This window comes from Camelina sativa, chromosome 8, assembly GCF_030686135.1.
Source record: "Camelina sativa cultivar CO46 ecotype springtype chromosome 8, ASM3068613v1".
Lineage (NCBI taxonomy): Eukaryota > Viridiplantae > Streptophyta > Magnoliopsida > Brassicales > Brassicaceae > Camelina > Camelina sativa.
Genome location: NC_141887.1, coordinates 20,672,510 through 20,699,914, shown reverse-complemented (window position 1 = coordinate 20,699,914; position 27,405 = coordinate 20,672,510). Strand labels below are relative to the sequence as shown.

Sequence of the window (27,405 nt, the reverse complement as noted above, 5' to 3'; positions counted from 1 at the left end):
GGATGGTAGTGAAGCCTTGATCTCTCTGGATTACAAGGGGCTAAAAAACCATTGTCTCTACTGCCAACGCCTGACTCATGAAAAACGTCACTGCCCTGGTTTCTTAGCAGAACAAGAACGCACTAGAATGAGTCCGAATCCTGTTCAGTCAAATATCCCCCTGGAAGTAAAGAGAAACTATTACCTCCCACAGGACAACTTCATAGCACCCAGAAGTAAAGAAATGCAGCATCACAACTCCGAACACTCTTGGAGTATGGGAAACTACCAGGAGAATCATTCTTCTTCCTCGAGAATTAGAAGTCCTAGTCGATACTCTCCGGGCCACCGCCACTCTGCCTCTAAAAGCCACTCCGAAGACTACCATCCCAAAAGCCAGTATCCCTCTCATGGCCACCGACCTACATACAGACCTTCGACTAGTAGATACTCAGGGTCAAGATCCCAGAATCTACCAAGAGATGATGCAGATAAGGGAATTAACAATCAAGCTCGTCGACGATCCTCCCCTAATCTGCAACGGAGAGCAAAAGAAGCTTCAACAACTAATCAGAGAACTGAAAGTTCTGACACCCCTCGATCAAGAAGACCTCCCCTCGAACGATCCCTTACCTCTGCAGAAGTCACACCTCCTCCACCACCCCCGATCCCAGCAACAGAAGCAGTCTTGGAGGAGCTTCGAGAAGTAACAGTACAATATATAAGCTGCCCTGATCCTGTTGAAAGCGTAGCAAGAAAATGCAGAGTCATTCAAGGAGAAGCCAAGGGACTTACTGCTGAGACAGCAAGTCGAATTGTAGAAGCGGCTATCCTTGCAAACCAATCTCACCTGTCAATCACCGAGAATAGTCAGGAATCACTGATAATCCCTGATACAGTTCAACAAGAGAAGGTTGCACCTCAAAAGAAGAAACGAGGACATCCTCCCCTACCTAAACCGGTTAACAGGAGCCCTCTGTGCCAAAACGGTGCAAAGTCCAGTAAAAGAAATAAGTGTCTGATCCAGAACTCACCTAAAAGGAAGGACACATTGTTGAAAGGAGGATCATCTAGAGGCGAAACCAGCAGCTCCTATAACAAATCACAAGCTCCTCAAAGCAACCCTCCATCAGGGAAGAGCTCTCATCAAGCTTCTGATGCCCCATTACCAAGAAGGAGCATGATCCTCGCAATGGTTAAAAAGAAGGTGGATTTTCAAGATCCACATCCTCCTCTTCCTTAAAAATGTTGAGCTAGAACTGTTGTGGTTTGGGGAATCCCATAACAGTCCAACGGCTTCGGGAGATTCACTCTAAAGAATCTCCAGAAATCATATTCCTCATGGAAACCAAGAATCCTGATGATGTGGTACAAAAAAAGTTGGAGTGGCTCCACTATCCTGGAAAATTCTTGGTCCCCCCACATAGTCCTGGCGGTGGGGGTCTGTCAATTCTGTGGAAGCAAGAGATAGAACTTACAGTGTTATCAAGCTGCCAAAATTTCATTGATACACAAATCAAGGCTGCAGGCAAGCTTTTCTTTGCTACTTTCCTGTATGGCGAACCTAAGAGGGCAAAAAGGAAAATCATATGGGAAAAGTTAACCAATATTGGTGTAAACAGGGTTAAACCCTAGTACCTAACGGGGGATTTCAATGATATTATCGATGTCTCTGAAAAACAAGGAGGACCCCCAAGATGTGAAGGGTCTTTTGGGGACATTCGTACCTTCATGGCTGAATGCGATCTCTTTGACCTCCGACACTCTGGTAATTTCCTCTCGTGGAGAGGAAAGAGAGGAGAACATATTATCCACTGTAGACTGGATAGAGCCATGTCAAATTCCACCTAGGCTGAGGTGTATCCCTTTAGCAGGTGTGAATATCTAAACTTTGAGGGTTCCGACCATAGACCACTGCTCACTCACCTGGATCTCACAAAAAAAAAAAGAAAGGGGTGTTTCGATATGACAGACGACTGAAGGATAATGAGGAGGTGAAAGAACTAGTTCAGGAAACATGGACCTCTGATGAAGAAGAGGGGGGTTGAAGAAAAAATTACCCGATGTCGTTCAAAGCTTGAGAAAGCTTGCTTCTCCATTCACGCAGATAAGGCTCCAAGGCCTAACGGCTTCTCAGCTAGCTTCTTTCAATCCAACTAGGAGATGGTGGGCCCAAACATTATCCTGGAGATCCAATCCTTCTTCTCATCTGCGAACCTGCAACAAAGCATCAATGAAACCCATATCAGGTTGATACCAAAGGTACAAAGTCCACAAACAATGGCAGAATACAGACCTATAGCTCTTTGTACGGTGTTCTATAAGATTATCTCAAAACTTATTTCCAGAAGATTACAACCGGTGAGCTATCACAGATAACGTATTAATCACCCACGAAGCCCTGCATTATCTCAAAATATCAGGAGCAACAAAGAGGTGCTTTATGGCCATTAAAACCGACATGAGCAAAGCTTATGATCGCTTAGAATGGGAGTTTATAGAACTGGTGTTAGAGAAAATGGGCTTCCATCAAACATGGATATTGTGGGTTATGCAATGTGTTACTACGATATCATATAAGTTCCTACTCAATGGATCCTCGCAGGGTACAATCTTAACTTGTAGAGGTTTAAGACAGGGAGATCCCCTATCCCCTTACTTGTTCATCATTTGCACAAAGGTATTGGCAGGCCTATGCTCTAAAGCACAACAAGATGGGAGTTTGCTTGGTTTACGAGTCTCTCAAGGTAGCCCTCGAATTAATCACCTTTTGTTTGCTAATGATACAATGTTCTTCTGCCCATCAGATCCCAAAAGTTGTCAAACTTTGTTGAAAATTCTGAAGAAATACGAAGAAGCTTCGGGTTAGATGATTAATAAAGCAAAATCTGCAATAACTTTCTCCTCAAAAACTGAAGAACATATTAATTAAGGTGGAGGCCCAACGCATCTTGGGCATTCAAAGAGTAGGAGGTCTAGGCAAGTACCTAGGTCTCCCGGAGATGTTTGGCCGGAATAAGCGAGACTTGTTTAACTAGATCATCGATCGAATAAACGAAAAAGCTCGTAGTTTCTCAGCAAGATTCCTGTCTACAGCTGGCAAAACCACCATGCTCAAATCAGTCTTGGCTGCCATGCCGACGTACACCATGTCATGCTTCTTACTTCCAGGCTCCCTGTGTAAGAGAATCCAATCAGCCCTGACTCGATTTTGGTGGGACTCCTCCCCCGAGAAGAAGAAAATGTCTTGGATCGCCTGGTCAAAAATGACAAAAAAAAGAGAGATGGTGGGTTAGGCTTCAAAGATATTACAAGATTCAACCATGCTCTTCTAGCAAAAGTCAGTTGGAGAATACTTACTAAGCCATCTTCTTTGCTGGCAAGAGTCCTGCTGCGAAAATATTGTAACACTGCCTCCTTCCTAGACTGTTCAGTATCTTCTACTGCTTCCCATGGGTGGAGGGGGATTTTTCTAGGTCGTGATCTGCTGAAAACTCAACTCGGTATAGCTATAGGCTCTGGGGAGGACACGAGGGTCTGGACAGCTCCGTGGATCTCCCTTGATTCTCCCGTGTCTCCAATAGGCCCACCAACAGAAAGCACTCAACATTTGTTAGTTCAAGATCTCATGTGTCCAGAGTCTAAAGAGTGGAACTGGGAATTGATCAGAGACATCTTACCTCAACATGAGCAGGAAATCCTTGGCCTTCGACCAAGTAAGCTGGGCGCAAAGGATAAATATATCTGGTTAGCCACCAAAGATGGAGCTTACAGTGCAAAAACGGGATACCATGCGACCCAAAAGTTGGACCCCCATTCGAGACAACCCTCCAACCTACAAGGATTTAACTGGATCAAGGAGCTATGGAACCTTCAATGTGCACAAAAAATCAAATCTTCCTGTGGAAAGCAATGAATGAGGCTCTACCAATGGGGAATAACCTACAACATCGAGGTATTAATCCGCAAGCAAGTTGTTCCCATTGTGAGGAAGAGGAGTCGACCCTGCATCTCTTGTTCCAGTGTAATTTTGCTAAACAGGTTTGGAAGATGGTGCCTTTTAAGCTCCCTCTTAACCCTTCCTCTATCTCAAGTTGCCAGATGGGGATTGCGGCTTCGAACAAGCTTTTGAATCTCCCACCAATCGGACCAACCCATGGCTCTCTTGCCCCTTGGATAATGTGGAATTTGTGGACTACCAGAAATAAGAAGATTTTCGAACAGACATGTCTGTTAGTTGGTGATGTAGTTACCATATCTATTATTCAAGCCAAGGAATGGAGTTCTGCTCAGATCCCAGCCACGAGGTTTATGCTGTCAAAACAACCCCCGCAGTTTCACTGCTTCACATCTGACACAATCCGATGTTCCTCAGACTCTGCATGGCATGAGGATTCACATCAGGCTGGATTTGGATGGATCTTCGAACAGCATCTTCCCTGATTGGAGAGGCAAGGCTCCGGTTCAGCAGAACACGTCTGATCCCCTCTCATGGCAGAGGCTATGGCCTTACATCACGCGCTCTCCCAAGCCATCGACCTTGTCTTCAGAAACATTTCTTTTGCTTCAGATTCGTAATTGCTGATCAAAGCACTCAATTTGGATCTTCATTTGAAGGAGCTCCACGGGATTCAACACGACATCCTTCTGCTTTCTCTTCAATTCGATCTTTGTGATTTCATTTTTGTTAAAAGAGAGGAAAATGTAAAAGCTGATAAAGTAGCTAAAGAGACACTTATGAGGTCTCTTAACTCTGTACCAAACTCATTATAAATGAAAGTACGGTCTTTGACAAAAAAAAGAATAGAGGTAGGTTGGAGTAAAACTCATCTCTATTATAGAGGAAAAAAATAGAGAAAACCATTGGAGATGGTCTTAGAGTTTATTTCTAATCTTTTTCGTTCTTTTTTTAAAATAAAATTTTCAAAACTATAAAAACAAAAAAATATCTTCATAAATTGACAAAATGATTTTTCTTCTTCTATTCGTTTTGATGGTATCAATAAGCATCAAATAAAAATGAATTTTCTAACAATTTTACCACATTCAAAAAACTTTTTTTATTGGATCTACCACACTCTAATACTGCTTTTCAGAAATACTACATGCATAACTTAAAAAGACTAAATTAACCTTCTCTATTTTCTTCCTCAAATTTTTTATTTAAATTGATTTCTCCATTAGACTGTTTTCTATGTCTTAACTTTTTTTACCTTCTCTATCAAACAAAATTCAAGAAAAAAGTAGACAACAAAGAATAGTCAATATTTCTTCTTTCATTAATTGTCTCGACTTCTCCTCTCAAATCATGAAAACGAAACACATAATTTCTTTTGTTTACCTTGTCCCATCGGTCAACTTTTTATTGCTTTTGTTGTTTAGAAAGTTTTCACGACAACATTTATTTTATATCAAACCACGACATCTATAAATATGTAAACAATTTATGTACTATTCTTTTTATGGATGTCTTTCACACCAAAAAAATGTAAACCATAATATATGACATGAAAGGACATCAATTCAAATCCTCGATTTCGAATTGAGAGAAATAGTGACAGAGATCAAGAATTCTCACTATTTCTTAGATCTATAGATCCAATTCATTTCAGTGGGATATATATATATATATAGTCTACATATATATCATGGCTCAATATCACTAAAGACTCTGTTTAGAAATTTGTCAACTTGTCCACATATATATTATTGTTCATAAATTATTGTAGAAAACTTATTATATTCGTCTTTTCTTTCATTACCTTGTAGACTCGTCTACTCTTCCAATCCAAATAAGGTACAATGCTCTTATAAAAAAATATTATATTTTTTTATATCGTGTTATCGTTATATACAACTATTCGCAGAAGTTATCCATATTCTTTGACAGACTAGATTCAATATAAAATTTATTTCCTCTTTTCTTGTACCATAGATCAGCTTATTGTCAATTATAAACTGTTCATTCATGCAATACTTGTCCATAATATATACCAAAAGTTGTCCCCAAGATCAAATCAGACCAATAGACAACATTGATACTCCACTTAATGAACAAGTTTCGTTTACAACTTGTCCACTAGTAAACATACTTGACAAATAAAAAAGTTCAAGCTAGTGGACAAGTTGATACACATCTTGTCCACGAGTCCAATTTTGTCCGCTCTTTTATGTTACTCTACCGGATCTCTAAACCAAGAACATATTTAATTTGCAGAGTTACATATGTTTTAGGTAAATTTAATTCAATTTATTTAAAAATCTATTTTAAATCCATTTTATGATGGTTGATCATTAAGACACCGCCTCTATCAAAGCCCTTTAAACATTGTTCGGTAGAAAAATTATTTATTATTTTATTTTTTTCTTTCTACTATTTAATACATTTATGTTTCAGATTTCATAAAAGAACACAATAACTCCCAAATTCTCATTCATATGCGGGAGGGTATTTTTGTTTTTTTTTAATTATCCTTTGTGGTAGAATGGAAAATGTGATTTAGAATGTGGTAGAATAAAAAAGTTTTAAACAAAATGTGGTAGAATGACTAAATTCCCAATAAAAATAGACAATTTATCCAATAAACGATTTTCATTTCTTCAAAATAAACTATTTTTGAGAAAAGTGTTATGATAAAATTTGGGTGTATATTCTGAAAAAAATAAAAAATCGTTTCTGGATATTTGTTGAAACAATCTCTTAAGACCTTCTCCATCGGCAGGTTGTTAGTGGGGTTTTTAGAGTTTTGTAGGAAAAAATAAATCAGAAGAAAAGAAAAAATAGAAGGGAGCATCTTATATAATAGACTCAACTTGGTTCTAAGAGACGCTACGTGTCCTTATTCTGTTGGGCGAACAGAATAATACAAAAGGGAAAAAAAAAATTGACGCAGAAAATTTATTTCTTTCCTCTCTCTCTCTTTCTCTCTTTCTCTCTTTCTCTCTTTCTCTCTTTCTCTCTTTCTCTCTTTCTCTCGCGATCAAAGTCTCGATGGAAGGTCTGCTTTAATCGGAGGTTATAAAATCAGTGGAGTGTTGGGTCAGAGGCGATTTGACTCGGCGGAGATCTTATCGGAGGCGACTGTAGCAGAGGCGATTTGAATCGTCGTGGAAATTGTATCAGAGGCGATTTGAAGGAGAAGGCGATTCAATCAGAAGAGATTGGATCAATTCGATTGAGAGGGTAAGTTTCTCAGTACAATAGTATGGTTAGGTAAACTGTTAGGTTTATTTGATTTTGGATCGCAAATTAGGGTTGTTTGACGTTTGTTCGAAAAATTGGATTCTTGGTGTGTTTGTGTTCCGATTGATAATTGATACTTTAAACAGATTAGGGTTCTTGGTGTGCATGTGTTCAAAATTGCTAGTTTTTTGATCATTTGATTAAGAATGCTTGATTATGAATGCGGGGAATTTGGTTTGACAGAGAGTAACAGTATTTTTACTTGTCATTAGTATGATGTTCATCTATTGGAGGGTTTGAAGTGAATGGTTTGCGTATGATTTCTCCTGTGTCTTATTTTGTTTCTTTTAGATTCTCTTGATGTATTCACATTCAGATGATCATTCAATGACTTTGTTTTTAGGTGGTATGCTTAAGTTTGAGCTCCTCTGATGCACATGGCTGGACATGTGGTTTAATTATTCAGGCTTGCGTTCCTCTTTCCCTTTAGTAATCTGATGCTTTCCCCTTTAGTAACCTGATGCACAACGCCATGTCTCTTCCCCCTCTTTTTTCTCTGAATTTTTCATGCTCCATATATTTCTAGTGTTTGATCTTATAATTATGTTCATGTAATTTTTGCCTCTTGGATCTGTTATTTTAGATTGTGGAGGATGCTTTGCTTTGTGGGTGATGGTTCTGATGGATCGTTGTCTTCTCTGAGCTACATCTTCAGGTAGTCTTTTTGTATAAGTGACATTACATATCTATGTTTCTTTGATGCAGACCATCGAGATTAATGTGTGTGAGGGTTGGAAGAGAAGAAAGAAACATTGTGAAAGTGAATGGTTTGCGTATGAAGCTAGAACCATACAAGGAGATTGGGTGTGCTGCTTTGTTTGACATTATAGCTCAGGTTACAGTTTCAAACACTTGTCTTACCAGTTTAGTTCTGTAATTGTAGATTTACTCAGATTTTTGTGTTTTTTTTCTTTAGGATGCAAGCTTTTTGTAATTACAGTTTAATCATTTATACTACTTCTAATCTATTTAAACTTTTAAAATTTCAAAAAATTATATTTTCAAAATAAGAGACCCATAATTATATACTACCATTGGAGGATATAATTTTAATTAAGAGATCAAGAGTTCTTAGAATTTAAACAGTACACAGTTAATTCATAAAGAAATCAAACAGTACATATGAACCTCAAAATTAAAACCTCCCATTAGCCTTGCTCTAACGGAATAAATCAAAAACCAAGTTAATCAAATTGAGCTTATCCAATCAAAACTCGAAACCAGGTTGACCAAATCAAAATTGAACTATATCGTTCGATTTCAAAAGATAGAATCGACGATGTAAATCATAAAATCAAGAAAATAAAACAGCCACCACATTTTCTGATTCTATTCCACTTTATTTAAGTATGTCATCATAACATTTATTTAGATCATGACCAATTACAGAACATAACTTGACCAAATCCATTGAGATCTTGTTTTGTTCTCTTCCTCACCGTTGAGAACTACTATCGAGAGGCTGAAGCATCACCGGTAAGCCGTATTGCGGAAAGAGATTGAAGTTATCAACTGGCGTGTGCTTATACTCAGGGGAGAGGCTAAGATGGAACCGCTGAAGGATCATAGTGACCACAGTCCTAGCTTCGAGCATGGCAAAGTTTCTTGCAATGCAAGCTCTTGGCCCAACTGAGAACGCGAGGAGAGCGTTTGGGTTAATGGCAGCTTGAGAAACGCCGTTTTCGAATCGCAAGGGGTTGAATTGTTTGGCGTCTTCTCCCCATATGGCCTTGTCGCTGTGCATCTTCAAAAACGGAACAACAATGCTCGTGCCCTTTGGGATCTCCAAGTGTCCTACCTTCATATCTTGTGTTGCGTCTCGTGTCATTTTAATCACGGGTCCGTACAGACGAAGCGACTCCATCAACACCATGTTCAACTGCAAGATAAATATGTTTCCCCAATCACACATAGATCCATTAGCTTCAACAACAAGAAACTTAAATATGTTTCCCCAATTGGCTTCAACCGCAAGGAACTCTTGAAAATCAACATTACCAGTTTGAGTTTGGATAAGGTGTCGGAATCTGGAATCTTATCTTTACCACATTCATTGAAAACCTCTTCTCTAAGTTTCTCTTGCCAATCTTGGTGTAAGCTTAGTAACATCGTAGTCCATGTCAACAGAAGCGAAGTAGTTCCTTGCCCTGAATAGTAGAAATTCTTGCATTCCTCTATGATCTCATCATTTCTCATTTTTCTATCAGACTCTTGAGATTTTGCAGCTTTCAACATGAGCCCTAGAAGATCGTCTCCATAGTTCTTACATTCTGACTTTAGCCTTGCATCTATGATTTTTTTGATCGAGTCCTTTACTTTCTTATCGAGCTTCCATAGTCCAAGGTTGGTAGGCGTAGGAAGGTATCTTGAAACACAAGAAACAACAATTTTAAGAATATCTTTGTCTGAAAGTTTCAGAGTAGTGAGTATTATTATACTTACTGAGTTCCGGGGATGAAGATTTTAGTGAGAGAAGTAACATAATAATCCTCAAGCTCTTTCTGTGCTCTAGAGAACTCGATGCCTTCCGCGTAACTACTTCCAAACGCAGTGGTGGCTATAATGTCGGAGGCCAGTCTATAAAACTCTTTGTCCATCTCCAACTTCATCACCACTTCACCATTACTCTGTTTGCTCCACTCGTCAAACATCCTCAAGGTGCAATTCACCATCGGTTTCGTCATAGCCTGACAGTTATAGCAAGCAGATTAATTAGATTTTGTTTCAGATCCATCCATGCTGAGAAGTCGAATAAAAAAAGAAGAAAATACCTTGAGCTGGTCTATGGAGAAAGCAGGGTTCAAGATTCGTCTATGGCGAGCCCAATCATCACCGTCTATAAAGGTTAGTCCTTTACCAAAAAGTAGGAAGACCTCAGGTCTTTTTACTGGTATAACAGAGAAACCGAACTTGCTCGACAAGATCTGTTTCGCTAGTTCTGGATCTGAGATGCATAGCGTAGGTTTTGTCCCATTCCAGTATAGAAATGTTTCTCCTAATTAAAGCATAGACACAACTTGTGTTTGTGTTGAGCAATCCTCATCTATGAAAGAAGAAAATAACAAAAACAATTCGGAGATTGGATAGAAACGGCACCGTATTGAGACATCCATTGGTGATAGTGAGGAAGCACACGAGGGAAGATATCGTTGGACTTGGGATCAAGAACCCAAAGGTTTGTTTCTTTCTTCATCTTCTTCATCTCACTGAGGTTTCCGTATAAGATTTTGTACTTTGGTCCTGAGATTCCTTGTTTCTTGAATCTTCTTGACAGCATCAATGGCCGCCAAAGGATGATCAAACAAGCTTCCCATACCTTGGGAACAACAAAGAGCAGAAGAACGAGCACTAAGATATTGGTCGTGCTTATGCGTTCCATTAAAAGAAACACAAGTATTATCTCCTTTTTTTTCTTTTTTCTTTTGGGGAGCAAGAACACATGTGATAGAGGATATGACTTGTGTTTCCCGATATGGATAAACCACATACATGTTTTTTTTTTTTTTTTTTTTTAACACATATGTTTTTTATACAAATGTAGATCTGGGTCAATAATTTAGTAGGGAACAGAATATTTATATTTTACCCTTTACAAGTGCCCTAAATCTTGTTTCTTTCTAATTAATTAGCTTAAATTGTAGAAATAAAAAAAGAATTTAATCTTAAAAACTGCATTCAAAACATAAATTAACTCTCTTTTTGTAAATTAAAAAATATCAAATGGCAGCCTTTGTGATACAGAGAGAATATTGAACAATAATTTGTTTTTTTTTATCTGTGAGTTTGTGACTAATATTTTTGTGAATATTATAAATAAGTTTTTTATACATTTACCTTTGCCAACAAAATCCAGCTATTGTTAATTTTTGGACAACTCTCACAAATAACACCAATATAAGTTTTGAACGTGTTCATAATTCGTAACAATGTGACATTCTCATGTTTTTTCTCTATTTCACTCAAGAGGTTCACCATTTCTTTGTTTCTCTTCTTTGTTGAAACATAGATTATCTTGTTTTCTCTTTACTCTCTTGAGGTTTGTTTAGTTTCTCGTTCTAAACTAAGACACTAACGTTTGGTAAGAGAGTAGAGAAAAACATTAATCCCCAACATTTAATTACTGGATTATAATAGATGACATTACACAACAACACACATACTTTCTTACAGTGGGTTTCACCACTTTATACACATACACGCATTTAGACCACTAGCTTAACTACTACCACTTAGACCTTACTTTAAACACTAAGAGTATCTCCATCAATGGATGTAAACAAAGTTTGCTAAAAACATATTTTACTATTAATCTTGAAAAAAAGTTAGTTTAAGAAATTCTTAAGAAACTTCAAAATTTCATGGGTCCATTGATGGTTGTTAAATTTGGGGTTCTCAAAAAGAAATACTCAAATTCAATCTTGGTTTACCAAAGAAAAACAAAAACAAAAAGTTTATAATAGTGTCAAATTTTATGTGATTCAATCTCAAAATCACTAAACAATGTATAGAGATACAGAGCAAATGACCAAAACCATTGCAATGAACCAAACCATGCATCAGATGTGAAGAAAGCTTCAAGCTTTTTGCCGTCAATGGGTCGTTCCACTCATCACTAGTTCAGCAACAAACCCAATGTTACTCACAGCCTGTAGCTCAAGCAAATAACCAACATCAATTTAGAATACTCTGCAGTCTGCTCGATGGTATGAAAAACTGCAAAAATGGAATTCAGATATTTAAACACTGACGGTTAAGAGTCTCTTACCTGCAGCACATTCTTGGCTTTGTTGTTGTAGAGAGACGAAAGAACCACATCTGCGAGGTTAGAGATGATTGTACCTATGCACCAACAACAGAGAACCAATCATTAATATCTTCCATCAAAAGATACCATCAAAACATTAATATCTGCCATCAAACGATATCAAAACAATATGAATGCTGAATATAATAAAAGCAAGAACACAACCAATATAGAAATAAAAACCTGCAACAGAAGATGGATCTCTAAGTTTCATCAAATCCGCTCCACTTTCTCTTGTTTATCTCTAAGTTTCATCACTCTCTGTAATCGCTTCAAGATATCAATCTGAACACAAAAATCACAAACCATGCCAGAATTAAATTTCTGTGACTGAAGGAGCACCACTTGGATATAATCAGATTCTTCCCCCTAGTCCAATCCACGAGTAACATCTTGTCTGTGAAATCAATCGAAATCATATCAACTTAGGAAAGGAAACAACAAACTAAGAGTTAACTCCCAAGAAAATTTTCAACAGTCTAACTACAACTCTTCAATTGAGCTACAAAATCTAATTAATCCCACACTAAAGATTGAATTTTTACCAGAAAATCTCAATTGGGGGAAATAGAAGTACAAATCTCAGCTTTCTCACAAGCATAATCGAAGGCTTTCTGATTCATCGGCCTAACAGCAATAATATCATAGCTCTTTAGAATTGGATTCCCAGAATTCAAACTCTGCCGAAACGGAGTAGCTCGCGGAATGCCGAGTAAATCGCGATGGAATCCAAGAGAGAGAGACGATTGTTGCGGACAATCGAAGAATTCCATGAGAAATTGCTGCGGAGATTGTTGCGGATAGACGAGAGAGAGAATCGTATAACAAAACAAATAAATATAACTTTGTTTTTCTTTTTCCCTCAGCCAATCAGAAACTGACACATCCAAGTATCTAAACAAATCTAAAACATCTGATGTAAACATCGATCCTAAGCTAAATCAAGAGAATTAAATTTAATCTGTTATAATATTTTAGCAACTCTTAAGCAACTTCACTTAGCTAGGCTTTTTAAATAACCACGACACTCAACGGGCGGAGGGAGTGTATTACCATTAGGCATGTCAAGACCAAAGCCCGCGGATTGGTCCAACTTGACCCTAAAAAATACTAAATGCGGGCTTAAATATATATGTCTAGAAAAAATCAGGTTTTACGGGCTCAGCCCGTTTGGGTTATAAGGTTTTTCGGGTTTAGTTTGATTGGGCTTAGGCCAATCCGAAAATCCCTTTAACAAATATATTTATACTTTTTTGTTAACATTTTTATTTGATTAAAATATTTGGTTAATGATTTATTGTAAATAAAGTTTAAAACTCTAATCCTAGTTTTCATATTTACTTAATAACCTTGCTTAATACTTTTAAAATTTTTATCTATGATATTTTATATGAATTATATATTTTTTTATTTGGTTAAAGTATAAAATTTTTAGTTTTAAACTTTTTCTTATAAATTAAGTTGGTTGTATCGAATATAGATGAGTTATTAAAATTTTGATTGATTTGTTTTGCAGTGCATCTTTAAACTCTGTTTTTTAAGACTTATAAGTTTGAATTATTGATTGTAATATAAGCCCGAAAAAGCCATGTAGTCGGGCTTTGAAATATAAACTCGAAAATATAACGGACCGGACCAGGCTCAAATATTTACAGGCTTTTCGGGTGCCGGGGCGGGCCGGGCCAGCCCGATTGACACCCCTAATTACCATGGGCTCAATTGACACCCATAGAATTTTAAAAATTAGTTCAATTTTAATTAATAATTCTAAATTAACCCCATTACAAAATAAACATTACCCCTATTAAAATTAAAATTAGGAAGAAACCCACTAAACTTTTATCTACTGAAAATGTTAGTTTAATTAAACTCATTACAACTAATCATCCTATGTACAAATTTTGAAGGGCATTCCTTATAGCTTGTCAAGTGGTATAATATTAATATTATGCATTTTATTGTATATTGTGGTGTTATTTGAGAAAGTGTTGTTCACGTATTACTTGCTAAACCATGTGGTTTCCTTTTGAGAGATGTTGGATTAGAAGGATCAAAGATTATCACTTATCTAGAAGAAATGGTCAGCCTTGCAATTAGCCATTTCCAAGCAGTTCTTGCTCTACATTCGTCGGCTTCAATTGCAGATTTTCACTCTAGGTTTACGACCAAGCATGTCTACTTTTTCCACTGTAAAAAGAATTTGCGAAGTTGAAACATAGACAAAAAAACTATGACATGGTAGAATAACTTTAGTTTTTATTTTGTTTAAGGGATACAGATAAATCTTGATTTGCATCAATTTTCTTCTTGTTATGTTAAAATCTTTACTAGAGATATAAGTTTTTTAATGGTAAATGTTAAATCACATTATAAGTGTCACTTGTTAGTTGTTATTATGTAATTCTAAATGGCATCAATTATTTTCAGGCAAATTGAAACCAACAAATGTATAAAAACGGGACAATTAATCTGTAGAACATGGTCTGAATTAGGACTGGGCATTCGGGTAACACGTTCCGGTTTGGGTATTATCCATTTGGGTTCGGGTAAACGGGTTTACAAAAATAGAACCCGTTGGGTATTTTTAGATACATGGGCTTGGTTCGGTTTGGGTACTATCGGGTTTGCGTCGGTTCGGATTACAAATTTTAGAACCCGATTAGCACCCGAACTACCGGGTATCCGAAAAAAAATCTTTTAAATTATTTAAATTTAAATAAATTTAACTAAATTTTGACTTATTTAACAAAATATTTTATATATTTTGATTATAGGTATAAAACTAAATGAAATATTCAAAATTATAATCATAATTTTGGATAATTACATTATATTAATGTTAAATATTATAAATATGTTTATATGTTCTGGTTTGATGGCTACCCAAATGGGTATCGGGTATTACCAGATCCTAACCCGAACCCACGAGTATTGGAAAATAGAACTCAATATGGTTTTATAGGCAAACCCGTACCCAACCCGAACCCGGTTTTTCGGGTCGGGTTCTAGGTTGGGTATTCGGGTACGATTGTTATGTCCAGGCCTAATAATCATATTCAGTTTTCTTATATTTTCATAAATATAGTTGTTTGGTGTTTTAGATTTTTATAATTATATCTTACATTTATTTTAATATCTTTTTTTGTTTAATCTTTGTTGTACCCGCTAGTTAATTACTCTTAAATCTTCTGCAAACAGCACTTTTCAACCGTTAAATTAGATATTATAATTATTTAAATATTTATAATATTTGAATTTTTTAAAATTTTTTAGAGTTAAGTATTATAATACTTAAACTTCTTATAACGTTCAAATATTTAAAATATTTAAACTTTCTATGGAGGTATTTATAATATTTTTAAACATATATTTAAACTTTTTAAAAGTTTCAATAATTATAATATTTTAAACTTTTTAAATTTGGACGCCTGATAAATCAAGCTTCCTGCTCATTCTTAGTTGGAAGCATATTAGTCTTATTTATAATGGTTCTTAGCCATTGTTTAAATTTTTCTAGCCGATGTGGGATATTGTAAATACACTTATTTATAAGTATTTTAATATAAAAATTTAACATAATTTCAAAAAAATTAAATATTGAGTTGTCTGATTGTGATTGGTCGTTCTTAAAAAATTTTAATATAAAAAATTCTGGAAATTTAAAAAAAAGTTAATTAGTAACATGTCGAACTCCTATTGAATATTTTAAATCTTGGGTGGACAGTCTTAGAAGCTTATAGCTCCTACTTTTATTTAGTATAGATTTGTAGATTTTCTGAATATATATTGATGCAGATTTTATCAGCCTCTATATAGATATACTTACCTTAATTTTGAAACACTATAATTCCTTAATTCATTCGATTTACTCTCCCAATACGAATAATTCTTTTTTTAGTTTTATAATTCTTTTTTTAATTTTTGAATAACTATTTAGTGACTTATTTCATATTTTACTCCTAATTTTTCATTTTAATCATTAGGGCTGGGTATTCGGGTAACCCGTTCCGGTTCGGGTATTATCCATTCGAGTTCGGGTAAACGGGTTTACAAAAATAAAACCCATTGGGTATTTTTAGATATATGGGTTCGGTTCGGTTTGGGTACTATCGGGTTTGGGTCGGTTCGGGTTACAAATTTTAGAACCCGATTAGCACCCGAACTACCGGGTATCCGAAAAAAATCTTTTAAATTATTTAAATTTAAATAAATTTAACTAAATTTTGACTTATATAACAAAATATTTTATATATTTTTGATTATTTTTGATATTTAGGTATATAACTAAATGAAATATTCAAAATTATAATCATAATTTTGGATAATTACAGTATATTAATGTTAAATATTATAAATATGTTTATATGTTCGGGTTTGATGGGTACCCAAATGGGTATCGGGTATTATCCGATCCTAAGCCGAACCCACGAATATTGGAAAATAGAACCCAATATGGTTTTATAAGCAAACCCTTACCCAACCCGAACCCGGTTTTTTGGGTCGGGTTCCAGGTTGGGTATTCATGTACGTTTTTTATGCCCAGGCCTAGTCTGGATAAACAAAGTTTTTTTCTATTGAAAGAATGAAAAATTTTAATCATCAAAAAAATATTTTCTTTACAACGAGTGTAACATTTTTGATCCTAAACCTGTTGCGAGAAGGGACACTGGAAGAAAAGATGATTTCGTGTTTCCAATGGTGCTTGGCAAAAGGAACATGAGAAATCAACACTCCTGTTCCACTTCAACATACGATCACCTGTTGAGAGTCTATTTTGCATTCCAAGCTATGTGGGTTAACATGACTGATCCAACGGTCTCATGTTTAGTAATCCCAAGCTCAATACTTCCCCTGTCGCCTAATAGATCATGTAGCATTCCCATGGAAGACCATCTGTCATACCAAAAGGAAGTAGTCTTACCACTGTGTACTTCTTTGTGATGGAAACTTTTTTCTAGATTCCAGAGTTTAAATAATTTTCGGCACATCCAGGAACCATGAGAGGATGATTCGGTAATCTCCTAGAAGGAACTGTGATGGATGAGGTAGGTGTGAACTCACTGTCCCCATAACGATGTCTTAGATAGAAATCTCCAAATGAGCTTTAAACCACAAACGATGTTTGTCTCTTTCAATGGCCGTAGACCTAGCCCACCCTCACAGTGAGGTAAGCAAACATCTTGCCAAGCGACCTTTGCATTATGAGTTTTCAGGCCAGGACCAATCCATAAGAAAGCAGAACAAAGCTTCTCAATCTCCTTCATGCATTTCCCTGGTAGCCGAAAAGCAGAGGACCAGAAATTTGTGATGCTCATATGGACCGACTTAATGAGTTGTAACCATCCCCCATAGGACAAGAACCTTCTTGTCCAAGTACTGATTCTGTGTCAAATTTTTTCTAACACTGGCGAGTAGTCGTGACTTGTCATTGCATTGGTCAGAAGTAATAAGCCAAGGTAACGAACCGGCAATGTACCAACCTCAAAGGGGAAAGTTGCTTGGATCGCCTCTTGTATAGTTGGGGAGATTCCAGCCATATACAGGGTAGATTTCTCGAGACTTATTTTTAGACCCGAGTACTTAACAAAGTCATCAAAAATTTGGATTACTCCTTCAACTGATCGCTTAGTTCCCTCAGCAAAGACGATGAGATTGTCAGCGAAACAGAGGTGCGTGAGGAGGAGGTTATGACAGCGAAGGTGATAACCAAACCTATTTGCTGCAGCCGCTTTATTGATCAAGTTTGAGTGGGCATTCATACAGATGACAAACAGCAACTGAGAAAGAGAGCACCCCTGCCTCAGTCCTCGAACACTACCAAAACATCTTGCTAGCTCACCAATAATCTATACCGAGAAAGTAGCTATTGATATACATAACCGAATCCAGTGGATAAATTTTTCAGAGAAGTGTGCCTACAGCGTAATGAGCAGAAAAAACAACTGAACCGAGTCAAAAGGTTTAGATATGTCTATCTTCATAGCACACCGGGAAGAGATTTCATCCTTTTGATAGTCCTTGACCAGTTCTGAAGCTAAGAGGACATTCTCCATGGGTAATATGTCCTTCACAAAGGTTGACTGGTTCGAGGGGATAATCTCAGTGAGCACTTGTTTGAGTCGGTTAGAAAGTATTTTCGAAATCACTTTATAAATGACGTTACAGTAGGATATAGGCCTGTTGTAATGCCCCGACAGCCATCTCTCAGTAGGCCCCATGTCCACGGGTCTATTTTTCTTAATAGGCCTCACGTCCTCTTAATAGGCCCATGAGCCCATTCATATTCGACGGTCAGTTTGCTACGTCCGAGAGGGTTTAAGGACTTGTTACCGTCACTACAAATCACCACATGATCTTTCCCTTTGTTTCATCCTAACTCGCACAGTTCCGACAGTCTCTTCCCAGAAGGTAACACATCCTGAGACTACTCCAACATAAACACGGTTAACTGTGGAGTTCTCTCAGGACATTTTATTAAGATGAACACACCAATCCTTAGTCATATATGTTTATATGTCGTTTTGTATAGTTTAAGAAGTTTCCTTTTGTTGATCTCTTTGTATCCATATAAATATATTGTAACTAGGTCAATATTTGTTAAGAAATGAGAAACCCTCCTTCTCCTATTCTAAATCTCGCCGTCTCTCTTCTCCATCTAATCTCCTCTCTCTCATTTCTTGAATTCTCACTTTCTCTCCTCATTCTCATTCGTGATTAATTCTTACATAGTATCAGAGCAGTAACGCTCCTATTCTACAAAATCGTAGTTGTTTTATTCCGCATCAAATTCAGTTCGAAAATCTCTCATGGATCTTAGCAAAACGTTAATCATTCCGGTTATATTTAAGGGTGGAAACTACTTGCTATGGGCAAGAACTACGAAGACAGCGCTGTGTGGTCGTGGACTTTGGAAGCACATTGAGAAGAATGAATCTACAAAGGAGATAACGACTACACAAGAAGGAAAGGAGATCGTGGCTTGTGATAGTGAAAAATGGTTCAAAGAGAATCAAAGTGTGTTAGCTTTCATCCAAAACTCCTTGGATGCTCTGATCCTTGAGTCGTACTCTTACTGCGAGACGGCTAAGGATCTTTGGGATACCTTGAAAAATGTGTTTGGAAATGTCTCAAACCTCATCCGTGTATTTGAGGTAAAGAGAGCCATCAACAATCTTAATCAAGAAGAGATCGAGTTCACCAAACACTTTGGGAAATTCAGATCACTTTGGGCAGAGTTAGAGATGTTAAGACCTAACTCGGTGGATCCAGTAGTCCTAAACAAACGTCGTGAGCAAGATAAAGTGTTTGGCCTTCTCCTGACGTTGAACTCATCATACAATGATCTCATCAAACATATCCTCCGTTCAGATAAACTCCCAAGTCTCGACGATGTGTGTAATCAAATTCAAAAAGAGCATGGCTCGATTGGTCTGTTTGGAGCTAAAGGAGATCTTATCACCGCCAACAAAGGAGAGGTTGCTGTAGTGAACTAGGGTTACTACAAAAGTGATGGGAAGAACCGTGTCATATGTGACCATTGTAAGAAACCGGGTCATTTCAAGGATAAATGCTGGAACCTTCATCCTCACCTCCGACCAAGAAGTGTTAATCCGAAAGCAAACCAAGCATGTAGATATGGTGAAGGTCAAGCTCAGGTGACGACTCAAACCATTGATGGTAATGGAGTAGCACTAGTAGATTCCTCGGATCTGGTGAGGAGATCCGACCTTGATGCTCGCATCAAGGCTCTAAAAGAGTCTTCTGGTAACACTTATCTTACTCTCAATGCTATGAAACCTCTTATTGTGGATTCTGGAGATTCTCACCATATGATTAGTGACTCTAAGCTAATTAGTGATATCAAACCAACTTTAGGGAATGTGATTATAGCAAATGGAGATAAGATACCGATTAAGGGAATTGGAAATTTAAACTTGTTTGATAGAACCTCTAAAGCGTTTTATATGCCTAGTTTCACATCGAATTTGTTATTAGTTAAGAAGGTGACTAATGATCTTAATTGTTATGCAATTTTTGGTCCTAATGATGTGTATTTTCAGGATATTGAAACAAGTAAAGTTCTTGGCAGAGGAAGCACTAAAGATGATCTTTATGTACTTGAGGATTCAAATCTCACCACTGCTTTATCTTCTTGCTTTAAGTCAATAATCGATGAGACTAATGGTTCAATTTGGCATGCTAGACTTGGTCATCCATATTTTCGTGCATTGCAACTAGTTTTACCTAATTTTTCTTTTAAAAATAATGAGTGTGAAGCTTGCATTCTTGGTAAACATTGCAAAACAGTTTTTCCCAACTCTTCTACTATGTATGAGCATTGTTTTGATTTAATTCATTCTGATGTTTGGACATCACCATGCCTGTCTCGTGAAAATCAGAAATAATTTGTCACTTTCATTGATGAAAAATCAAAATACACTTGGGTAACCTTGCTTCCATCTAAGGATAGAGTTCTTGAAGCTTTTCTAAACTTTCAGAATTATGTGACTAACCAATTTAATGCCAAGATAAAGATTTTGAGATCAGATAATGGTGGGGAGTACACAAGTCATATGTTTAAACAACATCTGGCCAAACATGGGATTGTACACCAAACAAGCTGCCCCTATACGCCTCAACAAAATGGTGTGGCTAAAAGGAACAACAAACACCTTATGGAGGTTGCCCGGTCCATGATGTTTCACTCGAATGTACCAAAGAAGTTCTGGGGAGATGCAGTTGTAACTGCATGCTATCTGATCAATCGAACTCCAACAAAAATACTGGGTGATATCTCTCCATTTGTAGTGCTTAACAAGATTAAACCATCTATTAATCACTTACGTGTATTTGGCTTTGTATGTTATGTCTTAAAACCAAGTGAGCAACGTGACAAACTCGACGCTAAGAGTGTCAAGAGCATGTTTATTGGATATTCGACTACACAAAAGGGGTATAAATGCTATGAACTAGAAGCTAGGAGAGTCTTGGTTTCAAGGGATGTAAAATTCTTAGAATCCAAGGGATTCTATGATGAAAAGAATTGGGAAGACTTGAAAAATCTCTCTTGTTCTCAATCCGACAGAGCAAATAATCTTTGAATCCTTCTAGAGAGACTCGGGGTTGCAGATAACCAGCCTCAACCGTCACCTATCATCAGTAAACCGCCAATTGAACTTGACAATGAACCGATTGAGATGCATCATTCTGACTCGACAACTGAAGACGTGAGTAGTTCACCAGCTGAACATGCTCAACAACACCAAGACGAGGATAAAACTGGTAACGTGAGGATCCTACATTAGAAGGAGAAGAAGCCGAAATAGAAGAGGATCAACATCAAGGTGTGGAGACCGATGTTATTCCACTCCGCAGAAGTGAGTGTCTCAAGTTGAATAACAATAGAGTCTACTACAATAGTCAGGCTGTGGCTCATCCTATACAAGCAGTCTGCACTCTTGCACGCCTCCCTGTCGAGCATCAAGTCTTTCTTACTCAAATCGACCAGCATTGGATTCCACAAAGTTATGAGGAAGCTAAAGAACACAAAGTTTGGAGGGATGCCGTGGGAGATGAAACTAACACAATGATAAAGAATCATACATGGGATGAAGCTGATTTACCAAAAGGAAAGAAAGCCGTGACATCTCGGTGGATATTCACTATCAAGTACAAGAGTGATGGGGGATAGAAAGATATAAAGCCAAGCTTGTAGCTAGAGGATTCACCCAAACCTATGGAGAAGACTACCTTGAGACATTCGCACCAGTAGCCAAACTTCACACGGTAAGAGTAGTTCTTTCACTAGCTGTTAACCTCTCTAGGGAATTGTGGCAGATGGATATGAAGAATGCGTTCCTACAAGGAGAACTAGAGGATGAGGTGTACATGAGACCACCACCGCGTCTTGAAGACACTATTGGACCTGAAAAGGTGTTTAAGCTCAAGAAAGCCATCTACGGTTTAAAACAATCTCCAAGGGCCTGGTATCACAAACTCAGCTCAACACTTATTGATAAAGGATTTAGAAGATCAGAAGCTGACCACACATTGTTCACGTATCCAAGCCAAAGAGGTATTATAGTCATTCTCATATATGTTGATGATATTATCATCTCTGGGAATGACAAGGTAGGCATTCAAGATACCAAACTGTACCTTAAATCTGTATTTGATATTAAAGATCTTGGAGAACTAAAGTGCTTTCTTGGGATAGAAGTGTGTCGTTCTGAAGAAGGACTCTTCTTATCGTGAAGAAAGTACACACTTGACCTTTTAAAAGATGTAGGTAAGCTTGGATCAAGACCAGTTGAGACACCACTCGAAGAAAACTACAAGTCAAACTGTAGGGGGGAGCCTGATGAAGCTTTATTCGAAGATGTAAAACAGTATCGATGGTTGGTAGGTAAGCTTATTTATCTCACCATAACTCGACCTGATATATGCTTTGCTGTGAACCAGGTAAGCCAACATATGCAAAAGCCAACAGTACATCACTGGGAGATGGTGAGCCGCATACTCAAGTATCTCAAAGGGCTCCTGGACAAGGCATTTGGATGGGATGTAATAGTGATACGAAACTTATAGGATACTGTGATGCAGATTATGCTGGAGATCGTGAAGATAGACGCTCAACAACGGGTTATTGTACATTTGTGGGAGGAAACCTTGTCACTTGGAAGAGTAAAAAGCAAAAGGTGGTCTCTCTCTCGAGTGTTGAATCAGAATACAGGGCAATGAGGAAGCTCACAACCGAACTAATGTGGCTCAAAGCCCTCTTGAAGGACCTAGGCATCAACACTTCAAAACCGATCACAATGCACTGTGATAATGAAGCTGCTATTCACATTGCATCGAACTCAGTATTTCATGAAAGGACAAAACACATAGAGGTGGACTGTCACAAAGTCAGGGAGCAAGTTCAACTTGGAGTGATCTTACCATGCCACACCGAGAGTTCTGAACAATTGACAGACATATTCACCAAAGCAGCACGTTCAAAGGTTTGCGAGTATATACACTCCAAACTCGGGCTCATGGACCTAACTAGGACACAAGCTAAGACCCTAAACTACTGACCCCATACTCTTTTTCCCTTAGTGTGTTTTTGTCCCAAATGGGTTTTATACACTAAGGTTTTTATAATGAGGTGGGTGTTCATAGTTTCAAGCTCAACTGTTTCTGACACGGTTAAGCTTGAGGGGGAGTATTAAGATGAACATACCAATCCTTAGTCATATATGTTTATATGTCGTTTTGTATAGTTTAAGAAGTTTCCTTTTGTTGATCTCTTTGTATCCATATAAATAGATTGTCACTAGGTCAATATTTGTTAAGGAATGAGAAACCCTCCTTCTCCTATTCTAAATCTCGCCGTCTCCATCTAATCTCCTCTCTCTCATTTCTTGATTTCTCACTTACTCTCCTCATTCTCATTCGTGATTAATTTTTACACCTTTGACCGTAAAGATAAGTGCATTTTGGTGACATACGTGGCCAAATCAATTCTTTTAAACCTCTCTGCAAGTCTCTGAAACCTGGATGTCACAATTCACCCCCACTAATAAATCACAACGTCCTCATTGCGCACCAAGATCGTCACCCTCGACGGTATGAGCCCATTTGACTCCAGACGTGTCTAGGTTCGGCTCTGATACCACTTGTAACGCCCCGACTGTCATCTCTCAATGGGCCCCATGTCCACTCACATTCCATGGGCCCACTTTCTTAATGGGCCTCAGGTCCTCTCACTAGGTCTGTGAGCTCATTCATATCCAACGGTCGTTTGCTACGTCCGAGAGGTTTTAAAGACTTGTTACCGTCCCTAGAAATCACCACATGATCTTTCCCTGTGTTTTTTCCTAACTCGCACAGTTCCGACAGTCACATCCCAGAAGGTCACCCATCCTGAGACTATCCAGCATAAACACGCTTAACTGTGGAGTTCTCTCAGGACCTTTGACCAAAAATATAAGTGCACTTTGGTGAAATAGGTGGCCAAATCAATTCTTTTAAACCTCTCCCCAAAGAAATCCGAGAAAAAAATAGCCGCCTCATGTTTAATGGTTCCTTTTATAGTAGCTACTAAGCCGTCAACACGGTGTATCTCTCTGATTTAATTATGAGTTTCTCGGATCTTAACCGCAATGTGAAACACACGGTTATTCTGATCCCCTACTTAGAGCCAGTGGAGTTTGGACCTCTGTTTCAAGAAATTCTCTTCAAGCCCAGCGACATGCTAAAACGCTCAAAAGCCTCTACCTCTTCTTTCACTGCATCAACATTCTGGCTTCATCGTTTCTCGCTTGCCTACTGTGTCTATGAGGTAGGAGGATGCTCTGATCATTTTCGCAGTCGACTACAGTTAGACGTGGGGACACCGACTATTAGAAAACATTTCAAGTTTGTGAACTTAGTAGCTACCTTACAGATTGTTTTACCTCTTATGAAGACTTACTGGGATGATACAGAATTCCTATTTCACTTCACCTCTGCGATGTACAGGTTTATGAAGAAATTAAAGGAACTGAAGCAGGGTATACGAACTTTGACTAGAAATCGCCAGGGAGATCTGGTTAAAAGAACTCGTGATGTTCACGCTGAGTTGTTTGCCAAGCAAGCACATACATTAGGACATCCAACTGTTGATAAACAAAGTTAATGATAATTGAAGAAGTTGGTTGCACGATTGAAGAATATGAAGAATATGAAAAGGTTGAAAAATCAATCTTTTGAAAACCATAAGCCATTATATATATTAGAAAAGGGCCCGCATGATGTGCGGGTTTAAAAATTGATAAATAAAATAATTCTTCAATTTTAAACAAATTTTTAAAAATATAAAAGGAAATTTTATTTTCTGAATTAAATATATAAATAATTTTAGTTAGAGAAAAAATCATATATGTATTTACCTTCATACACTTATTTATATTTATATATTTTACATATATTATAACAATTATTACAATAATTTAAAGCTAAATTATATCCCACCAACATTTTTGCCAAATAGTCATCATTACGAATATTATTATTGTCAAATTTTAAAAACGTTACACAACTTATTCACAAAATATTTTACATGTAAAAAGTTCATAAAAGCAACATCTAATGAGTAAGCATGTACAATTTTACTCTATGTTTTACCATTAAAAATATGTTCTTACACCCAAAATTATTTTATTGTTAAAGTATTCTCTTTATCACCACCTATAAAATTTCTTCTAAACAAATTAAACAAATTTATGTTGCTTTACTTTCATTTTGGCAGAATTCTAATTCTTATAATTACTAAAATTGTTTTGTGACATAATTTCTTTAATCATCAATTTTTTTTACTCCAAAGATATTTTGGATAAACAACTGGTGAAAATTATCTATTCTATTACAATGATTTTATGACCAACCTAATAGAAATTGAGAAACTGAGAAAAAGTTAATATAACATAATAAAAATAAAAATTTGAAAATTATAATCACGATGGTATTCAATCACCGACTAATCTTCCAAACTTATAATGCTACTAACTGTATAATCACTTTTGGAACCTCCATCAGTGTCTCCATTCTCGATTAAATTAGCGGGATTTATATACTTTGATTCCATTCCATTGCATCTGATAGCTTCCATTGAAGTTCCATTGAAGAACCCGCACGAAACAAAGACCCACACAATAGATCGGGAAAATTATATCGGGAAAAAAAAATCAAAGATCAAAGCTTTCGATATAAACATATAATTTTCTTTTTGTTATCATTTTGACCAAAACAGGCCGACCCATTAGCCACATCCCTACATTCGTAAAGAGCGGGACTCGATCCCTAGTGTGATGGTGCCTTCTACAATTGGACTTACCAATGGTCACTGCAAGGTCACTTCACAAACATAATTTTTATGTAGAAATAATGTTATTTTCTTAATTAGGTGTCCTATTACGTTTCAAAAATAATAATTCTTTTAACATAACTTATGCTATTCTTTTTTTAATTTGTTATTCACTATTTATTGATTAATAATAATATACATGCTTAATGAATTAATTTTTTGTTTATACATGTCAAAATCTAATTAAGAAAAATATATAATATAATTAGCGTACAATGAAAAATCGATTAATTTTATTAATTTTTCGTTTGATTTAAGAATTTTTTAATATATAAACATATAAATTTAATGTAAATTTAATGTTATTTTCTTAATTAATTGTTTTGAAAAATAATAATTTTTTGACACGTGTCAACATCTCATTAGTATACTTGACACATGTCATGATCCTATTAATGGCTAATTTTGAAAATTTAACTTTATATAATAAGATAAAATACATGAGACAATACTTGGGGATAAAATAGTTACAATTTTAATATTTATACATATTTGTGTACACTCTCCCTTAGACCATCTCCAATGGTTTTCCCTATTTTTACCTCTAAAATAGAGGAACTCTATAATAGAGGTGACTTTTGCTCCAATGGATACCTCTATTTTTTCCTCTAAAAAAGAATATTCCGTAGAGATTCTTTTTTTTATTTTACTATTAATACTTTTTAATATAAAAGTTGCAAACTAACCCATTTATTTTATGAAACTTTCATAAAATTATGATATTATTTAAATTTTTAACATTCCTAAATATTATTTAAATATCACATTTATTAAAAGAAATAGATTGCATAATATTATGGTATGAATAAAAACTAAAATATTTAAGTTATTTATATTTAATAAGATTTTATATAAATTTTCTTTTGCAAATAATAGTCTCAAATTTTAAAAATGTTTTTCTATACAAAAACCTTTAAATTTTTATATACAAAAACCTTTAAAATTTTTAAACCAAAATATTAAAATTAGTCAAATTTAACTTTATAATCAATTATCCTATTAATATTAAAATTAATATATTATTAAAATATTTAAATTATTATTAAACTATTTAAATATATATTTTATTTATGGGTTTTGTTAGCTTCCAAGGATCCAAGTGACTGATCCAATCGCAAGATACTTTAGACTAAAACGTGGGCAGGTCGTGAAGATCATTCGTCCGAGTGAAACCGCTGGTCGTGATGTTACCTATCGTTATGTTGTATAAGCAAATCTTAGCTTTTGCGGATGGATTGCGAATTGAACGCTTATAGTTGTGAAACATAAGAGTAATGCTTCTTTACTAAACCAAATCTTGACTGTTATTTTTGTTTATTTGATATGAGAATTGAATCTTACGACAAACTTTCAGTATTGTGTTGTTCAATACAAAATCTCCACTTCATTAAATTATTATTAAACTATTTAAATATATATTTTATAAATAAAAAAGTTCAACTCTATTATAGAGGAAAAAATAGAGTTCCTCAATATATAGAGGAAAAAATA

At 36.3% G+C, this 27,405-nt stretch overlaps 3 protein-coding genes and 2 long non-coding RNA genes across 6 annotated transcripts; 3 read left to right on the top strand and 2 right to left on the bottom strand.

Moving 5' to 3' along the window:
- The first annotated feature begins 3,891 nt into the window (after positions 1-3,891).
- Positions 3,892-4,422, top strand: LOC147940245 (uncharacterized). The gene has a single exon (XM_087461218.1). The coding sequence runs from the start codon at positions 3,892-3,894 to the stop codon at positions 4,420-4,422; it is 531 nt and encodes a 176-aa protein (XP_087317344.1).
- A 2,478-nt stretch (positions 4,423-6,900) lies between these two features.
- LOC104707394 (uncharacterized) lies at positions 6,901-8,196 on the top strand. Its single transcript, XR_754643.3, has 3 exons — positions 6,901-7,162; positions 7,566-7,877; positions 7,928-8,196. It is a non-coding gene; the product is annotated as an uncharacterized LOC104707394 (long non-coding RNA).
- Positions 8,197-8,525: 329 nt separating this feature from the next.
- LOC104707393 (cytochrome P450 709B3) lies at positions 8,526-10,769 on the bottom strand. Its single transcript, XM_010423734.3, has 5 exons — positions 10,319-10,769; positions 9,994-10,217; positions 9,665-9,909; positions 9,221-9,587; positions 8,526-9,101 (listed from the first exon to the last, which is right to left on the bottom strand). Exons 1-5 carry the CDS (start codon positions 10,707-10,709, stop codon positions 8,658-8,660), a joined length of 1,671 nt encoding a protein of 556 aa, XP_010422036.2. The 5' UTR covers positions 10,710-10,769; the 3' UTR covers positions 8,526-8,657.
- An 856-nt stretch (positions 10,770-11,625) lies between these two features.
- LOC104707392 (uncharacterized) lies at positions 11,626-13,061 on the bottom strand. Of its 2 annotated transcripts, none has more exons than XR_754641.3 (4): positions 12,572-13,061; positions 12,210-12,311; positions 11,988-12,061; positions 11,626-11,868 (listed from the first exon to the last, which is right to left on the bottom strand). It is a non-coding gene; the product is annotated as an uncharacterized LOC104707392 (long non-coding RNA). The 2 variants fall into 2 exon arrangements; XR_754642.3 differs by having other exon boundaries at positions 12,210-12,423; positions 12,572-13,012.
- Positions 13,062-18,832: 5,771 nt separating this feature from the next.
- On the top strand, positions 18,833-21,717 carry LOC104709648 (uncharacterized). The gene is made up of 5 exons (XM_087461217.1): positions 18,833-19,501; positions 19,589-20,029; positions 20,525-20,813; positions 21,138-21,313; positions 21,451-21,717. The coding sequence occupies exons 1-5, from the start codon at positions 18,833-18,835 to the stop codon at positions 21,715-21,717; spliced, it is 1,842 nt and encodes a 613-aa protein (XP_087317343.1).
- Positions 21,718-27,405: the final 5,688 nt, after the last annotated feature.